The sequence below is a fragment of the Arabidopsis lyrata genome (assembly GCF_000004255.2).
Source record: "Arabidopsis lyrata subsp. lyrata unplaced genomic scaffold ARALYscaffold_2, whole genome shotgun sequence".
In the NCBI taxonomy this organism is placed as follows: Eukaryota; Viridiplantae; Streptophyta; class Magnoliopsida; order Brassicales; family Brassicaceae; genus Arabidopsis; species Arabidopsis lyrata.
This window is the reverse complement of record NW_003302554.1, coordinates 7,590,413-7,610,477: the sequence shown is the minus strand read 5'-3', so window position 1 is coordinate 7,610,477 and position 20,065 is coordinate 7,590,413. Positions and strand designations below refer to the sequence as shown.

At 38.3% G+C, this 20,065-nt stretch overlaps 1 protein-coding gene across 1 annotated transcript; it reads right to left on the bottom strand.

Annotated features, from left to right (window-relative positions):
- Positions 1-5,607: 5,607 nt before the first annotated feature.
- On the bottom strand, positions 5,608-9,369 carry LOC9324357. The gene is made up of 8 exons (XM_021035248.1): positions 8,745-9,369; positions 8,140-8,660; positions 7,324-7,374; positions 7,138-7,245; positions 6,393-6,488; positions 6,205-6,303; positions 6,063-6,122; positions 5,608-5,979 (listed from the first exon to the last, which is right to left on the bottom strand). The coding sequence occupies exons 1-8, from the start codon at positions 9,286-9,288 to the stop codon at positions 5,914-5,916; spliced, it is 1,545 nt and encodes a 514-aa protein (XP_020890907.1). The 5' UTR covers positions 9,289-9,369; the 3' UTR covers positions 5,608-5,913.
- Between the last annotated feature and the right edge of the window lie 10,696 nt (positions 9,370-20,065).

Here is a 20,065-nt window from a genome sequence, read left to right as displayed (position 1 = left end):
CATCTATTTTGCTAAGTGATCATCGTCACTAATGGCAATCAAAACTCTCTAATTGTAATTTTGGCCATGATCGATTTTCCTTAGGACAATAAAATACGTTTTCAAAAAAATAACTTAGATTTTCTGTTTTGCCAATAGAAAATCTAAACAGTTGTATGTTCTAAACTTTAGGTCTACTCAATTGATGTGTCCTATATTTTAGTTTTAAACCCCAAAAAACTACATCCTGACCACATTAGAAAGCTAGAGATTGAATGGATCGCTGGAGCGGGCATGCGGATGCAGGTGCATGTGAAGGTGGAGTTGGTGTGATCTAAGTCAAAAGACAACCCTTCCGTCGGCTTTTCGTTTCTCTCCCCCACATGTAACATGTTCCAATAGGAAAAAAAGAAGTTCGAGTTGAAGTAAACTTCTTTCTAACCAAAACTTATATTGCTTAAATCATAGATATAATTAGAAATTAGTGAAGACGAAAGCCCGCTTTCTAACCAAAACTTATATTGCTTAAATAGTTAAATCATATACATAATTAAATTAGTGAAGACAAACCCGTTTTCAAACCAAAACTTATATTGCTTAAATTATAGACATAATTAGAAATCAGTAAAGACGAAAGCCCGCTCGTAGAACGGGTACTCACCTAGTATCATTAAAAGATAAGGGAGTTTCTATAGAGATTTTAGATAACAAAAATATCAAATGACATAATAAATATAGATGACATTAGGAATCTTACATCATCGAGAATACATTGGATGGAATCTTATAACGCCGAGAATAATTTGAAATATTATTGGCCTAACCTTATTTTAGTTTTATCGAGTGGATTGAATAAAAAATGGGAAAAATATCATTTAAATCATCAGTTTATCATTTTTGTTGATTTAAAGCATAAATTATGGATCTAGTGATTTAAATCTTCAATTTTATGTGGATTTGGTGATTTAAATCCTCAATTTTATGTTGATTTTCAATTTAATCACGAATTCTCGTTAACTAATCCAATTGAGGTAATCGTTAATCGGCTAAATGGAGCAATCAGACGATGTCATCGCATAGTTTTTGAAGAGGAAGATAGAAACCTTGGTGTAAAAGAAAAATTATGCGATGGTGCAAGTTATGCGATGATATCGTCTTATTGATCCGTTTAGCCAGTTAACAATGCTTCAATTAGCTTTGTCAACGAAAATTTATGATTAAAATAAAAATCAACATAAAATTAAGGATTTAAATCACTAGGTCTAGAGTTCATGTTTTAAACTAACGAAAATGGTAAACCGATTATTTAAATGACATTTTTCCCAATAGAAAATATATAATCGTTCAATAACGATAATAATTAAACTGTAGAAAGATAAAAACATCGCAAAAAATTATCGAAAAGGAAGAAAAAATAATTTATGGTATTGAATTACCAAATCTTTATTTTTAGTTTCAATTACCTAATCGTTTATAGATCGATTAAAACATGATCGGACCGGATTATGGTGAAACCACCATGAGACGGCATCACTAGATTTATTTTTTATAGTTTACAATTGTTATTAAGTAACGGTATACTACGAGTCCACAGAACAATTGTTAATAAACTGTGGATTTAACCCTTATTAAAGCGGCATATTAATGATATTTTAAAATTTTATAAATATTATTCAAACCCGTCCATCATATAAACTCGTTCGGAAATATATATAACTCGTCCCGTAATTTCATAACCCGTCCCGTGATTTGTTTTCTAAAAGTAGTGATTTTAAAATTTAATGATTATTTAACATAGATAAAAGTTTACAAATTGTATCATTCCTTAAGACATTTATATATTTTTTTTTTTGATGAACTCAGGATTTATATTTTCATAAACTCAGGATTTAATCTGTATTAAAGCGGCATATTAATGATATTTAAAATTTTTATAAATATTGATTCAAACTCGTCCACAATATAACCCCGTTCCAAAATATAACCCGTCCTGTAAATTCTTAACCTCTGCCCGTGATTTGTTTTATAAAAGTAGTAATTTTAAAAATTTAACGATTATTTATTATATATAAAAGTTTGCAAATTGTATTATTCTCTAAGACATTTATATTTTATAGTTACATTGTTATTAAGTAACATTATACCACGAGACAATTTTTGGTTTTATACAATCTTTTCTAAATAAGATTGATTTGATATGTCTAATATTGGTGGTATTTAAAAAAAATTAAGGATTTAATCCGTATTGAAGCGGCGGATTAATGATATTTTAATTTTTTAATTATTGTTGATTCAAAAACTTGTCCCGCCAAACCCTCCCGCTAAAAAACTCATTTGTTTTATTAATCTTGTTTATGATATGATTCTGAATCATTGTCTAAATATTTTAGTCGATGTGGTACGTTGAACATATTTTTCGTCAATTAGATAATATATGTCCGTTTTTAAAATTTTGAATCACAATATATGCAGAAAAAAAAATGATTTTTGTTTATTTCATGTATTACATGATTATTCAAAACAGTTAAAAACAAATTGAACAAAGATGATAGGAGAATCATAATTCTAAATCTTAATCAAATCTTCTAAATATCTAAAATATTAAATATAGAATATCCGGTGTATGAGTTGGGTTAAATATAACCCGACTCAACAAACTTTTTATGACCAAAATTTGTAAACGGTCGGATACCTATTGTATTCAAATGCATTTTACCCCACCCGCTAAAAATGTACTTAAAAAATACTAGTATAGATAATCAAATTTATTAAAATTGTAATTTTGTGGGCTTGTACCCCAAATAAATTAGAACCCAAACCCGAACAAACTAAAAATTTTAAAATTTCGGTTCAAATTCGGCAACAATTATTTTCTCTTAAACCGCACCAAAATTTAGGCCCTCATTGTTTCTCCATTGTCAAACTCATTTGAATGAACTTGATTGGACCATTTGTATGGAGATGGTTTCAGTAAAAAACAAATGACAAATATACCCGCTTTTACAGACATATCTTAAAAATGTTAATTTTCTATAGATTTCTTATTTAATATTTTTAAAATTACATATTCGTACCCAAAACAAACTCTAAAAATCATGAAATCATGGATTATTATTTATGTCAAAATCGTAAAATTGTGGAATTGAGTTTTTTTTCCTGCCAAAACGGTGAAACTGTGGAAATGCGCTATTCCACCAAAACTGTAAAATCGTAAAATTCTGAAAATATTTTTTCCTGCCAAAACTATAAAAATCACGATTTTGGAGAGAATATTGGGAAATATGCTTTCCCGCCAAAACTGAGAAATTGCAGAATTGTTTTTCCGCCAAAACCGTAAAATCGTATTTTTCAGCCAAAATTCTAAAACAAGGTTTTGGCGGGAAATTGCGGACTTGTTTTTTTTTGCTAAACCGCAAAACCGTATTTTCTTGCCAAAACTATAAAATTCCTGATTTTGGCCAAAAATTTAATTATTTCATGTATTCCGCCAAAACCGCAAAATCATGTTTTTCCTGCCAAACGCACGAATTCATGTTTGCCAGCCAAAAACGTAAAAATTAGTTTTTATATGTTAAAATAATAATTTATTTAGTTGTAAATATATTTTAGAGCAATAATTAAATTAATATAGCTTCTTCTTTTTTTTTCCCTTTCTTCCCTTTCTGTTGAGGAACCGTCTCATTGACTGCTTCTACTGGGCTCTTCTCTGACGGGTCTCGAATTATATCCCTCTCTTCTGGGATCTCAATCCTTTCAGCTTCTGGATCGTTTACTCTACCTTCTTCCTCTACCATTGCCAGCAGCCTCCGCGACCGACGAGGGCTCCAATTTTCTCCACGCTTTTGTTTTTGTTTCTGTTGAGGTTGGGGAACCGTCTCCTTCGCGACTTCAGCTGTGCTCTTCTCCGACGGTTTAGACGCAGCCTCACTCTCCGACGGGTCTGGAATTGTCTCTGATTCTTCTGGGATCTCGATCGTCTCAGGTTCTTGATCGTTTGCTCTACCTTCTTCCACTACCATTGCCAGCAGCCTCCGCGACCGACGAGGGCTCCAATTTTCTCCACGCTTTTGTTTTTGTTTCTGTTGAGGTTGGGGAACCGTCTCCTTCGCGACTTCAGCTGTGCTCTTCTCCGACGGTATCAACGCAGCCTCACTCTTCGACGGGTCTGGAATTGTCTCTGATTCTTCTGGGATCTCGATCGTCTCGGGTTCTTGATCGTTTGCTCTACCTTCTTCATCTACCGTAGCCAGCAGCCTCCGCGACCGACGAGGATTCCAATTACCTCCACGAGTCTTCGCCATCGGAATCAATAGGCAAGAGCACGAGAGAGAATTTGATTTTCAATTTTTCTAGCGTTAGGGATTGAATGAAATCGATTTGGGGGTTTTCGATTTGGGGCCTTTGACTTTCATTCTCTGAGTAAAACGATGACGTTTTCGTTTTAGAGAAACGTCATCGTTTTGGTTAAACGGAGACCGTAGATGGCATGTTAATAGTGTCAAAATCGTTCTAACGGAGACTTAACGTGATGCCTAATTTGGCCAGGTCAACTCAAACTTTGTTATTTTTAGACTGGTCAACAGAAACTTTGTGATTAAAGAGACATTTCGAGAGTTCATGCTTTAATCGTCCCAAATTTAAAAGTTGGCGAATTTTTCGACATTTTTCCCATTAAAAATATGATATGTTTGATATTTGTTTGGTATTGATATGTTCGAGATTTGTTTGGTATTGATATTTGGTAATGATGTTGATATTTGTTAAAATGAAAGCATGACTATTTTTGTCATTTTTGTCTAGACGAGAATGTGGATGAACTACAAAATGATCAAACAAACAAAAATTCATTTAAATGCATCATTTAGATAAACTACCAACTGATCAAATAAACATCATTGAAATGCATCATCCAAATGAATCATTTATTAGATGTGGATCATTTGGATGCAAATGTCAAATGATGAAACAAAGAGGCCATAGCACATCCGAACTAATTTTTTTTTTGGGTTTATTCGGTAACATTTGTCCCAACCAGCTCGAACAGACCTGATTTGACCCAAACGGAATCGATGCCCAGGCCCTACCTCGTATTACATTACTTTCTTAATTTTGTATTTTTTTCATCCTACCCAAAGATTACCAAAGAAAGTGATCAAAAGTTATTTTGTCAATTTCTTGGTGATATTTTACTTGTAGCTAGAAATTTAAATTTTCGAATTCGGTATGGAAAAAAGTAATGGATACGAGACTATCACGTATTATTTATATGGTTCCAAAATATCTCGGGACCAATCAGCCGCTACAGGCTAGTTTAATGCACTGAAAGTATCTTGTGACGATGACATCCATCGTCTAATCCGTCTATAGTTTACAAATTTGGTGTAGTGGTTTAATTGAGACCTTCCTTAAAAATCTGGCAAATAAATCAATAATCCCAACAATATCGACGAAGTCTCCTCATTACCTTGGACAAACCAACCAAACTATAGAACATGAACCAACCTAACTGAATCTACACGATCTAGTATTAAGATCTAGAATACAGGATCATCAATAGAATGTACAGTAAAGAGGACCGACTAAAACAAATAATGGATATCTTATTGTTCCGATGTTACAAGACCTTTCGGAATTTAAGCTCAATTGATTCAAGGGATTTTAAAATTTTGAGTACCAATACAACCAAACTGAATAAGAGTTCCTAAAAAGATCAACCAAGATTACGAAGAACCGACATATATGAGGAACCAGAACCAAAACTAAAACTAATAGCATTGGTGAAAGGATAGTGTATTCTTAACTATTTTATTTTTCCCCAACATCTTAAAAGGATGGATTCAACTGTAGAGTAAGAAATACACTACTAATCTACAGTCAAAAATTAAACTTCATCCAAAACTCAGCAAATACATACCAATAGCGTGAATGCAGATCTCAAAGCAGATATTTCTCAACAACTGTCCGGCCAAACTTCTCCTGAACATCCTTTGGCGTTTCGACCTGACAAAAGAAAAAAGGGATTGTAAGGTTTTCACTAAATTCCCCTTTTATTGACTTTTTTTTCATCAGCTCAGACCACTCACCGCATTCAAAGCCTTCAAAACTGCCTTAACGGTGTTGTATGAGTTCCTTGAACCAATCACCTGAAAGTTTGGACCACAACCATACTTTAACTCCAACAAAAAACAAGAATCGATGTTATATCAGTAGGAAGCAATAATGCACCTTTGATTTGATGTTTTTGAACCCTGCCAGGAGCAAGATTGTTTTGACAACTCTCCCAGCTTTCATTCCCGTCGTTGTTGGTGCAGGCCATAGATATAACTAGTTGCAGATTCAAGTTTATTAAAGACATCTAAACAGATAAGTGGCATCAATAGATCATACTGTCAAAAGGAAACTCAAATAGATACCTTGGTTTTCTTGTAAGAAGTCTGTATTGCGTGTGCAATGGTGTGCTCCTCATGCCGCTCTACGTAATGAAGATTCTGAAAGCATTTCTCATACGCCTGTTTTGTAGGTTGTTAGAAATGAGACCATGAGAACTAACTAAAGAAGGTTATAGAAAGGCATATAAAGGCATCATAACAGAACAAGGCTAGTTTACAACAAATTCTATGTTTTATGTCTCCTTTGACCATTTCAAAGATCAAAATCAATATAGAAATGTAGACATTCATGCACAAACCAATAGGAAAGAATCTTGTCAAACAACCTAAAGTTGAACAGAAGCTTTTCATTGGTGCATTTGGGGAACGGCATCAATCTAGTTGAATTAAAGCCTTTATGCACAAAAGAACATCAAATTTTTACAAAAAGATGCATACTATGTATTCTCGTCCTTACCTACTAAAAGCTGTTTTTAAGATTTCTATGCCAATAAAAGCTGAAATTTGAGGGGACCTACGGTAGTCGTAAATTAAATTTCAGTTGACCTAAACTCAAGCTTTTAGAACATCTCATGTCCCCAACGCTTAGCAGTACAAACAAATCAAATTAGCTTTCTATCAGAATCACTTATTTGCCTATCTTTGCTATAATTAGATCCTGCCATTAGTCACAAATGAACGTAGTGTCGAGACCTGTAGTATCCATCTTTATAAGACACCACCAAACTTGTTTCTTCCATCAAAATGACAAATAGTAATGTGAGATTACCTTCTGCATTGCAGATTGGCCAGTCTCAGCTTTTGCTTTCGCATACCCAATGACACCTTCATAATTTCCGCAAACCATCAATGCAGTGTACCTTTCAACCCTGCCACCCTAAAAACACATGTCTTTTTATTATAGCCGAGCAATTGACTTAAGAGATACAAAAGAGAGAATGTCATACAACTATACCTTTGTGACCTTGGCAACTTTTTTAACATCTATCACATGCACATCATACCCCTGCAAAAAATAAGAAATAACCTGATCAGCATTACGAATAATAAGAAAACTAGGCTAATAATTTTAGTAATGGATTGAGAGAAAAGATGTATGGCCATATCCACCATGGTCAAAGAAAAGAAAACTTCAGAACATACCAAACAAAATGTATCATAAAACTTAACGTATAAGCAAACTAAAACTCATGTAGGCATGTAGCTATTAGACTACTGGCCTTCTTAAGTACTCATATGTATTTGACACTGACAACATCAAAGTATATTGATCCCATATCTTAATTATTGTTATTATCTAATAGAATGTATGGTTAAACTTATTAGAAATTTAAGGTAACAACGTGGAAAAATGCAAACATATTTTAATATAGATATGCCGCATTGTTACTAGCACAGAAAGCATTTTAAAGCAACACAAAACATGAATTTTTTGGCTATGAACTTCTTTGAAAGAGCCAGTACAGCAGTACAGCTACAATGGTTTTCATGAAAATTTCTAAATCAAGGTGCCTCCAGCAAACTCTATTGCTTAGCATGTCTGACCTATTGAGTCTGCTTCCTGTTCCAAAATGTTAGAAGCAAATTTGTTCACTGTACCTCTAGCATCTTTATTTCAAACTTCTAGACACTTTTAATCTATGTAACACAGATCGTGACAAAACTTATGTCAACTAATTTCACTGCATTAATATGTTTTGGGGTTTTTAGTTTTTGCACCGCAAAAAAACAGCACAACTGAGAGATGTGAATAAATAGAGAATCCACTTACTTTTCTGTATAACGGTTGTCTTTTCTTCTCTGTCAAAGCATTTCTGTCTTCAGCCAGTTCTCTAATCTCCTCTTCCAACCGTTTCCCCTTCTTTCCAAATGTATGATCAAGCTCAGAAAGCTTAAGCTCAAGTTTCTTGTCAATTGCATTCAGCTTCTCCAAAAGAATATCGTCCCTTTCTTTCATATCATCAAACTCCTCTTCATCATCATCATCATCATTGTCATCCTTAGACCCATCAACAACAAGACGCTCTTCTCTTTCCTCACCACCACCTTGAACATTATCACGTTCGATAACTCCATAATTAGCAGGATTGTTTGGATCAAAAGCCTCTTTCCACTCAACCAACCTCATAGCTCTATTCAATTTCTGCTGTAGAACAAACTTTTCTTTCCCTTCAGCTACCTTCAAACGATTCATCAGCTCACCAATAACCCTATACTCAGGTCTAAGCTTGAAATGCTTCTCCTCAAATTTGTCTAATTTGTTCATCCACCTAAACGTCTCATCAAGTGTCTCTGCCAAAAACAATCATACAACAACTTAGAACAAATCACAAACAATCAAAAACCATTTCTAAGCCATAAAAAATGTTCATATACCTGACTTGGTAAGAGTCTGAAGAAGCTCCTTATGCCTCTGAAACTTCTTATTAAAGATATCTTCTTTCTTCCTTTCTTCATCCAAATCAATCTCATCATATTCACTATCAGAATCAGACGACTCTTCACGCCTGTTTAATTCACCATCATCTTTCAAATTCTGCTTCTTAAGCTTCTCGATAAACGGCTCAATCCCTAAGTAATCCTCTTCGTCTTCGGCATCAATGTCTTTGTAATCAAGTCCTTGTCTTTGCCTCTCCTCTCTCTCACGCTGCTTCTCTTTCTCAACCTCCGCTATAAGATCTCTCACTACTCTATCAGCTTCCGATGGTGACATTGTGAATGAGGAGAAGAAACGGTACCTCTGAGATGAGATCCATGGCGTTTGATTTACGGGGAAGGAGGAGGAGGAGTAACCGGAGATTCTTCTGGGAAATGTGGATGTTGAGGAATCAAGAGTAGAGATTTGACGGGAAAATGAAGATCTAGGGTTCCGGCGAAGTAGAAGACGAGGCCAGGACGATGCTCGAGTTCTCAAAGACATCGTCAGTCAGAGATTCATCAGATGGAAATGGAAGAGAGAAATTTCAAAAACCTTCGAGAAGACAGAAATGATTTTTAGGGTTTTTGTGTGATGACTGACATTTCTTTTACAAATGGGCTTCACTTTCAATCATGGGCCCAATTTGGTCAAGTGAGGTCAAATATGTACTAGAGAAAATATCATGTTTGGGATGAAAATTGTTCATAAAATCTATATATATATAATGGGAGATATAAATAAAAATATTGAAAATACTCTTTCCTAGCCGTTGAGGAAAGCTCTCTTCTCTCTCTTACTAGGTGTTTTTTGACGATTTCATCGCTGTTGTTTTTTCTTGCCGTCCCGAATCCACTTAGGCATAAGAACTTCTTCCTCAGTAAGATCTCTTTCTGAGCGGAGCTTTAGACCGGAGATTTCCTCGTTTTCAGTCTGGTGCTAGCTTTTCTATTCGGATATATCATCACAGTTTCTGGATTCTGATGTTGGTTTTCTCTTGAAGATTGGCTTAATCTTCAATTGGCAAACCATTGTGTTGTTCCAAAGTTCTCTCCTTTCGCAATTGACTCCAGTTCTAATCTAGTTGGTTTTTCTTCGGCTCAGTTGCTGTCAAGTCTGGTACTCTTCTTATTGCTTACAGGATTATACAAAGGGCTTCAGGTTCACTGTGAATCAAAGTATCTTTGTGTTCTCTTCTTGAGTATGGACATGGATCTCAACATAGCTATACAAAAGATGTCAATTTCAGATGATAAACCTCTCATTCTCCCAAATCAAGCTAAGTTCTGCTCTACGGAGAAGAATCACTGCAGTATTATGGGTCGATTTCTAAATCCTACCAATCAACGGATGTCTAACTGGATTTTAGACATGCCCAGAATTTGGAGGTTAAATAATAGGGTTCATGGGGTGGCTTTATCTCAAGAAAGGTTTCAGTTTATTTTCAAATCTGAAGGTGACTTAATTGAAATCTTAAAGACAGGCGTTTGGACTCAAGATGATTGGTGTGTAGTAATGGAAAGATGGATAGAAAGACCTCCACCTGATTACTTGATGTTTTTGTCAATCTGGATTCGTCTCCAAAACATTCCAGTCAACTATTACACAGAGGAAACTATCAGAGAAATTGCAAAGTGTGCCGGAGAGGTAATTCAAGTCCTTTTTGATCTTGAAAAATCACAAGCTCAAGATTATGTGAGAGTGAATGTTCTTCTGGATGTTCGCAATCCTCTAAGGAACTCTAAAGAACTGCAGCTTCCTACATGGGAGATAGTCTTAATCAGTTTTGATTATGAGAGGATTCGAAAACGTTGTTTTCATTGCCAAAGGTTAACACATGAAAAGAATATGTGTCCGTTCTTAAAGTCAGATAATGTTTCAGTATCATCTCCTACACCTGAAAACAAAGATAAGAAGAAAGGTTTGTTGCTTTCGGATAGTGCAAATCCGATTTCAAATCAGAATTCTCCCAAGTTATTAGCTGATGCCATGAAAGAAGTTTCATCCCAAAAACAACTTCTACTTCTAAAACTTAATGATGATGAATCCTTTTCGGGTTTTCAAGATTCTGATTTCTTCAAAGGTTTAAAGGAAGGTTCTTCTGATGCTGGTTCCTCAGGTTTAAGTCTGAGACAGAAGAATCCTCGAAAACAGAAAGCTCCAATTTCAAAAACTCAACAAGCTAAATCAGTCTTATCAGAAGCAAAGAAGGTTAGTATGTCTGAAAAATAACCGCAGTTTAATAAAGTCTTCAAGAGAAAAACTCAGATACAAGAATCTCAAGCTTCAAAAAGTCTCAAGACAGATAACTCCACGGTGGTTCCAGATGAGCCACCGTTGTATCAATAAGACATTTTAAGCTGGAATTGTCAAGGGTTGAGGAATCCCTGGACAATTCGTAATCTAAAGGGAATAAAAAGGATCATTTCCCAGACATCCTATTCCTCATGGAGACAAAAAATTCTGACGCTTTTGTTTTAAAAGTTTTTTCTTGGCTAGGCTATGATAAATTTCATATGATCGAACCAGAAGGTATGAGTGGAGGATTGGCAATCTTTTGGAAAGATCAACTGGATATAAACTTTTTGGTGGCTGACAAAAACCTTCTTGATATGCAAATCACCAAAGGTAAAAAAAGATGGTTTGTATCTTGAGATAATTAGGTGTAAAATAGAATTCTAAGCCCAAATTAAATTTCTCGCTAATCGTTTAAAGGCCCAAACAACATATATATTTTGCCACCAAACTCTCCGACTTTACCCCCACGCGCCTTCGGAAATGAGTCTTCATTTATGTCAGACGAATTAATGCTGCGTAAATTCCCAGTCGAATAGCGTGTTATTTTCAAACATTGCATTATGTTTTTGTTACTTTATTATTTTTGAGACGGGACGTTTGGGTGTCTATCTGTCCAACCCTTCGATATCCCGCCTTCTCGCACCCTAACCCTATTTCTACTGTCATCTGTCTGGGCAATACTATTCATTGCACCGATAAACCTTCTTCTTTATTCTCCATTCTTCTTTTTCTAAATCCTCTGTAGCTCTCAATTTCGCACATCAGTTAAAATAGTTTTAGTCGGATTCTTTGCTTTAATCGGAAGTCCTCGCATCCGTCCTCAGTCTTGTCCGGTCGGTGGTAGATCAGAATTGCTTCTCTTTACCGAAATTGTTTCTAAATTTTTTGTTTTCGACTCGCCCTCTTTCTTTCGGTTTTCTCTTGTTAATTATTGTCACTAAATTTTCCATTCTCGCATGCATATCTCTTTGGGTTTTGGTTTTGGTTTGGGTTTCTCTTCCAGATCTACATTTATTATTAGACATCCTTTTTTCAATTCGCACTCTACAAAACAACTTACGGCTGGATCTTTTTGATATAGATTTGTTTCCGTTTTCAAACATATATCTAACCCTATCTTTTTTGCTTGTCAGATATGGAAAACCGTGGCCTACCATCTCGTATATTCGCTGATTTGGAAGAACCTGCTGGTGATAGGGTCAATCAGTATTTCAAGCTTAATACCATTCGGGTTGTTCTGAGGGCTCTTCAGCCTGAAGAACTTGACCAAATCCGTCCGTTTTTTGGGAAACTGCTTGAGATGTACGCTAAACCCGTCTTTTCTGGCAAACTGACTCATTTTCTGCTTACGCGGCAGTTGGATGTGGTCAAGCGGCACGAGATCTGGGTTGTTTTCGCTGGGAAACCGTTTAGGTTTTCCCTGAGGGAGTTCGGAATTGTAACCGGTCTAAACTGTAGGCCTCTTCCGCCGATTAATCAGTCTCTGGTCAAGTGTCCGCCTGGTGTTACGCCTTACTGGTTCACGCTATTTGGAGGCGAAGAGTTTGTCACCGCGGAGATGTTACAGGCGAAGCTTCGGAGGCCGCGGGCGCTGACCAGTGAGTTAAGGGTTAAGTACGCATGTCTTCTGCTCGTTGATGGTCTTTTATGCCGCCGGTCGTTTAACATGAAAATTCCTAAAGAACATGTTGAGATGATTCGCAGCCTTGATGTTTTTTTGAACTATCCCTGGGGTCGATACAGCTTTGACATGACGATGCAATGCATCAAGTCCAGGGCGGTTAATCAATTGGTGCAGGCAACAGTCGCTATCCAAGGTTTTATCCATGCTCTACAGCTTGTTTTTGTCGAGGCTGTTCCAGATGTCCTAGATGCTGTTGGCGATGCGACAGATCCTGAGTCTGGTGGTGAAGAAGTGTTTCCTGTTATTTCGTTGAAGCTGGATAAGGTCTGGGATTTAGATGCTCAAGGGGAGGTCTGTTCATATCTATTTATATCTTTACACCTTTAATTGATATTATAGCACTCCATATAGTCATATTTATATCTAATCTTACCTTGTTTTTCATCTAATTTCCCTTAGGTCCAAGTTCTTCCAATTATTCCTGCCAATGAGGAAGGTGATGTTGTTGATGAGGGTCTTGCGGATTGCAGTTGGCCGGATGAAGTTGGCGATCCCAGTGTTGAATTCATGCTTCACCAGTTGGAGGAAGGGGTTGTGTTTAAGCGTGACATGTTTTTAGGTGGTTTTAGAGGTCTCGCTGCTCCTGCGCAGCCCCCTTCTCGTGTTGTCAAGAAAGGGAAACGCAAATGTAATGCCAAGTTGTTGCCTAAAGAGATGTCAAATGGTGAGGCTTCTTCATTTAAGAAACTGAAGATGCGGTCCCAGCGTGCCAAGTTTGATAGTGTCGACCCAAATTCTAAGTTGCTTGCTGCTGTATCTTCCCAAATTCGGGCTGGTCTGAAAGAATCTCAATCCGCTATTTACGCAAACCTCTGTATTGATATCAAAGAGATGGAGTTGCGCCTCCAGCAAAGTTTCAAACAAAACATTTTCTCTGTTGTCGCTGAATACTTAGCTGCCAAAGACACTTTCAACACTGTAGTAGACGCTCTTGGGTCTGGAGGAGGCCATCCTGTTTCCCACCTAAACCAGGACCCGGTTCAACCTGATCCTCTGCTTTCTGACCCTTACGCACCCGCTAAACTCTCATCTCCAAAGGTTAGCTGGATGTTGCCTAAAGCTATTTAATTACACCATTGCTTCCTTGTCATTCTTTTCTTAATCCTTTCTATTTTTCAAGGATACTACTCCAACTTTCCAAGGTGAAACTGGCTCCTCTGCGGCTGCAAGCGGGGAGAAGGTTTGTTTTCTTTCCCTTATAATGTTCTTTATATTTAGTCCAAATTTCATAGATTTGTAACTATTATATTTGTAGTCATCCGGAGGTGATACTGTTGTGCAATTCTCTGAACAACTCCCCGATTCTGCTACTGAGGTTGACCCTTCTTCTGATAAGTTCAAACTCCTAATCACGCATCTGGTTCCGACTATGTAAGTATGCCTTTCCTTGGTTTTAAATGTTCACTTTTTTGGGTATCTATTATTCTAATTCAACATTCAACTCTGCATATGGGGATGTATGTTCATTTGTTAATGGTTATGATTTCATATATTTTGTTGTGTAGGGAATTATCGGTTGGCGAGGGTTTAGTCCTTAAAGACAAAGATGTTCTTAACATACCCATCATTATTCCACCAGACTCTCCCCAGGTCTGCACCAATGTCTGTTTCTCCTTCCCTTATTATTTTCATACTTTATTACTTATTTGCTCTACCTGTAGGTCATGGATTCTTGTGTTCTTGTCCTGAGAGACTCTCTCTTCAACAATGTTGATCCTGCCTCTGATCCTAGAGCCGAGTTTATGCGGTCTAACTTCCCTGGCTCCTTTGCTGTTCTCTATGCAAAGTTTAAGAAGACTTCTCGGAAAGAATTGTTTGATTTTGACCCTGAAGTTCTGGCAGCGGTCATTGACAGGTCTAAGTTTAATGGTCGGGAGTGCATCACTGACATTGATTTCTTGTACTTCCCGTTTAATATCGATAAGAATCGATGGATTGCTGTCATGGTCAACTTGCGTAATCATGTGCTCACAGTCTTTGATCCCAATGCTGATGCTTGCCGTGGCTCCCGATTGAAACCCCAGCTCGATTTCGTCTGCGAGATGTTTCCCTACTTTGTGCGTAAAGTTGGTCTCAATGACATGATGTCATCTTTTTCATTGGAGCCGTTGGCATTCCACCGCGATACCTCTGTTTTCCAAGCTTCTGTTCGTTCCAATACTGGGATCTTATCTCTTCTGTTTATGGAGGCTCATGCCTTCGGTGGGTTGGAGAAGGTGTACAAGGTCAACGAGTCTGCTATCCGTTCGTGGGCTGAAAGCTTGGCGGTTGAGCTTTATGAGCACTGCTGCGGTGAGCTCGTTGTTGAATAAGTAGACGACTCTTCTGTCTGTTTTGTTGCTTTTTATCTTCAACTATGTTCTCTATCAACGCTGTGTGTTTTTGGACATTTCCCTTATTCGCGATGTTTTTTGGTTTTGCTGCTAATTAGTTTTCAATGTTGCGGATGCTATCCATGTACTCTTTACCCCCTAAGCTACATATTAATTACTATATAATTGCTTCCATTTAATTTGTCAATCTTAAAGCATTATGTATGTTATTATCCATCTATGTTTGCTTGTATACATGCAATTTTTTTTGTAGGCATATATTTTAGATTATATAACTGTCTATTTTTTTGGTTGCCCTCTATTCGCGTGACTATCTTTTAGAGGTTTTTTCTGTTTTCGGGCACTTATGCTGGTATGTGTTTTCTTTTTTTTTTGGTCAAATGCTATTATGTGTTTTCACTTCTACTTTTTTACGCAGCATAGACAAGTTCGGCTTTATGTGTAGCATTTATAAAACCATTTGCACATGATATCTTATACATTACACTAAAATTAGAACATTTTTTTACAAAATATGCCAGATAATTAATTTATATTAGCGATGGTTCTTGAAGTAGATACGAAGAAACAGACCAATGCACAATAGGTTTGCTACCTACAGATTAAAATACATCGATACTTGTACTTGATGGAGATACAGCGAAATAGAACTCTACTTAGTAATTTCGCTAGCTATAGACATAAGTACATCAATCTGCCCCGCCTTTATGTCGGAGTTTGTTGTTCGTCTTACCTTAATCCATGGACGACCGTCGCCACTACACAAATAAACCCAACCCACGATATTAGAACAAAGTGGCGGAGCGTTTGTTCAGCTTGGTGGCTTGCCTGAAGTTCACTCCTAAGGATTATGTTTTCCTTCTCCAACTTCTCTATCGAGCTTTCTCCCTCTTCTTTTGCAATGTCTGCCTCGGTTTTCGGTTCCTCTTTTGCGGCTTCTTGAAGAAGCTTTATCGTTTCCTTCTTCCTCTTATCACATCCCGCGCCTCCAGTAAAGCTGTTTTCTGCCAGCCGTGTGGTTTTTCGAGGTCGCGCCACTGGAAGAAGTCGCAAACGCTTCTCCACGCGGCACCGCAGCGGTAGAAACGTCTCCCTGGGTTTGCATCGGTCCACGCTTGCCGGATCGTTGCTGGTTTACCGCAGTCGCAGAGAAACCCTTGGTCCGGCGGCATGGTGGTCTGTGTCATTCTCGTAAAGCTTGAAGAATTTCCAGAAGTTTCGCTAATCATTTTTTCTAGATCTAGGTTAGATTGTGTATTTTTGGTTGGGGGCTTGGTTGGGTAGCTAGTATTTATGGCGGCTCCTCGACTTTATGTGGCCCACACAGTGGGGATTAGTTGTTGTCTGTCGAACCTAATTTCCGAAATTAGGTTTGCTTTCCACTGGGATAGCCCTCCAAATATATATATACAATTGTATGCGATTTTGTATAATGGTATTTTATTGGGTGGATTGTCACTGATATCAAATATAGGCCGTCGTTGCTATTACTTAAGGTCTCCAGTTATATTTATGTTTGCCGTAGGTAGGTTATATATGAAGTCGGTTTTTAAACGAGAATCATAACTGAATTCATAAATATATTACATTACAAGGCGTGCGGACTCAAACGATCGACGCATTACACCTTGTTAGGAGAAGTTCAACATAATTTGAAGACAATGGTGGAAGGCATGTTCGCACCCATACTAATACAACTTAAACGGAGGGGATCTACTTCACTATCTTATAAACAAAACACAAAAGCTTCCGACTCATAAACCCCGATACTTCAAGCAAACATCCGTCTAGCTACTTTACACATTGAAAATATGCAGCTCCATATATCTGCATAAGCGTTTATATTTGGTTATTATTCGCTATTTGATTAATTAGTATTCAAATAGTATGTTTGTTAACTTAGGATGGTTTACCTTACATAGGCCTCTTGAACCCTTAGATTGGCATCTTGCAAGTCGCCCGGTTATGCCCAGGCCCACGGCAACGGGTACAGCTCCGTTTCGCCTTCTTCCTCGTCAGCTGCATATTAATTCACAACAACTGTCAATTGTAGCACTGTATCATAATTTGTACATTGCTATAATACGTCTTACTACCAACTAACTACCTTAAACTCTCCACTTGATAGGTATCTAGAACGCTTTGGCCTACCTGGTGGCCTTTTGGTCAGGGGAGGGTGAACTGTCCTTGTCGCAATTGTATTTGGTATGTCGCGGAGAGTGCTCATGTCGGGCACCGGATATATGCTGCCATTGTAGGCTAAGCTCCAGAAAAACGTACCGTAGTGGGGAGCAGCCAGCTCCTCAACTTTGATGTCTGTCTGTCCAGCAGCTGCTATAGCGTGGCTGCAAGGTATTTTGAGCAGAGTGAACTCTTCACATGTGCAAGATTTATTTTGGAGGTCCACAATATAAGATAACCATGTTGGAGTTTTCACTTCATAGACATCCTTGCTGATTTGTAGCACTTCATACGCTGTTGATCTCACGTAACTTTTGTTAACAATCTCCTCCACTTTCGGCGTTAGGGCACTATCATGACGCATTGCCTTATCCCGCCTCTTTGTAAACCATGACGTAAGTGTACCTCTGATGTACTCGAGAATGGACACAAGAGGCATCTCTCTCGCCTCCTTTAGCACGGTATTGAGTGACTCCGCGACGTTGAAGGTCATTATGTTGTACCGATCGCCATCGCAGTGTGACCTTGTCCACTGGTGCAATCCAATTGACATCAAGTACTCAGCGCATTCAGGAGATACACGCTCTATTTCCGCAAAGTATTCGTGGAATGTAGTTTTCCGGAAAGCTCTAGCTGCCTTTGAGATCAGGGCTGCTAGGACGCGTATCTTAAACTTCGCCGCTACGTTTCTTTGTAGATGTACGATACAAGCACCATGAGAGGCCGCGGGATACACCTGTAGATGTTTTTGAAATTAGACATTTTTATTTATTATTGTAACTACTGATATTAAACATAGTCAAGTACATACGCAAATAAGGATATAAGTATTTTTTTGGGGCGTTATTTCATTAAGTAGACATACCTTGTCGATGCCGCTATGAATTGATGAGTGACGGTCAGAGACAAAAGTCAGGGTTTCATCGTCCGGAATGAATTTTTTTAGGCAGCTTAAGAACCATTCCCACGCCTTGTCATTTTCACTGTTCACGATTGCGAACGCGATGGGAAAAATTTGGAAGTTACCGTCTTGCGCACTAGCCGTAAGAAGGCAGCCCGCATAACAACCTCGCAAATGAGCCCCATCTATTATCAGTACATTTCTCATGAACCTCCACCCCTTCACACTGGCCCCAAGCGCCACAAAGCAATACTTGAACCTCTCATCCCCGTTGACATCAACCTCTGTCTGTAGCTCTGTTATAGTCCCCGTGTTTGCTTGCTCTAGCATGTGGAAGTATGTGGGAAGTAGACGGAAACTCCCTGCTGTCGAACCCTTCGCCATATCCATTGCTAGCTCCCTCGCCCTCCACGCCTTCCAATACGAGACATTCACACTATGCTCGTCTCGCAAGGCCTGGCGGAGTGCAATGGGGCTTGGACCAACCCCAACACCACTGTATCTTGATCTCATTATTTCGGATATGACTGAAGTGGTGGCTTGCCTTTGAAACATGTTTCTTGCCTCAATTGGGCATGTATTTTCTAGTTCAGCCGTTCGGATTTGGAAATAGTCTGTGTCGTCCAGGCGGACCACGTAAACCCTCCAGCGACACGCGTCAGACACACACCGGACTATGACCACGTCATTGGTGGTCCTATCATTACGGAAGCTAAACCTTCGATTAATCGCATGGATTGCTATCTTCACCCTGCAGTCGTCTCTGTTCTTAAATACCCGTCCGATGAAGAGCTCATCTCCTTCGTAGTCCCCATCAAGCACAACCATCCTCGTTCTATCCCCGCCTAAGTGCAAATGTAACATAAAAATTCCATATAAATATCTATTTAGTCTGCTAGATGTTGTGTTGCACGTAACCTACATGTTTTTATAGATCTCTACAAAATTATTTAACCCTTACTTTCTGGGTCTGTATCATCGATTACTGGTGCTGCGTCCCTAGCGAAGGTCGTATCTGGCATGTTTAGATATCGGAACAAGCCTTCAGTTGGATTGCTTGCAGATTGGCGGTTTGATGTTTCAGAAATCGCATCACCCCCTACAAATATAGATTATGCAAAACATTAAAATATATAGCTCTACATATTAATAATATCCGCTGCACAAAAATTTACATGGGATAACCGTTCCCGATACCTCCTTTCTGTTGCGATACATTCTCCGTCCCAGGTACCGGTGTAGAACCCGTGTTTTCACTTCCATGTGCCTGCTCTGAGCTGTCTCCTTCGCCCTCTAGGTAATTTATGGGTTGTTAGGACAGATAGATATTTACTTAGAATGATAGAGCACTATATTTAAATTCGCTTACCTTTTTCAAATTCTTTGAACAGATTCCTAGTCAAACGCGTCACCCGGAGGTTGGCCTCCTCACCGTCTGAACTTTCAGATGGGTGTAGGACACTCACTGGAGACCTATTCACGGTTTGCTCATTTCCAGTATACCTGAAATGCCTAGCTGCTGCGGTTAGTGTTGGGAACCCTCGTGCTAGGTATGTACTCCCTATCCATCCGGGTGCACTGCTACTTCCTCCGTCATTCCGTGGTAGGTGGCTACAGATGACGCCGTCAATCACCTCTTTTGCAGCTCTACGCTCCATTTCCTTGGCTACCTCATCCTTGCTCATCACCTCCCCAAAGCTGTGGTCAGTTACAACTGGAACAACTTTGAAGCCGTCAATCTCGAGGCTCATGTTTAGAGGCATTGGAACTGCTAGCAGTGTCATATCATGGATATCCACACGGATCGCCAAGAACATGTCCATATCATCGTCGCTGACGATGTGTATCGGAACTGGCTTCACCATCCCATCAACATCCATCCAT

Coding starts and splice junctions, on each gene's coding strand:
- LOC9324357 (XM_021035248.1), bottom strand. CDS start 9,288: ATGTCTTTGAGAACTCGAGCATCGTCCTGGCCTCGTCTTCTACTTCGC. Junction 7,375..8,139: donor GACAACCGTTATACAGAAAA/GTAAGTGGATTC, acceptor TATTTTTTGCAG/GGGTATGATGTGCATGTGAT. Junction 5,980..6,062: donor TTTTGAAGGCTTTGAATGCG/GTGAGTGGTCTG, acceptor TTCTTTTGTCAG/GTCGAAACGCCAAAGGATGT.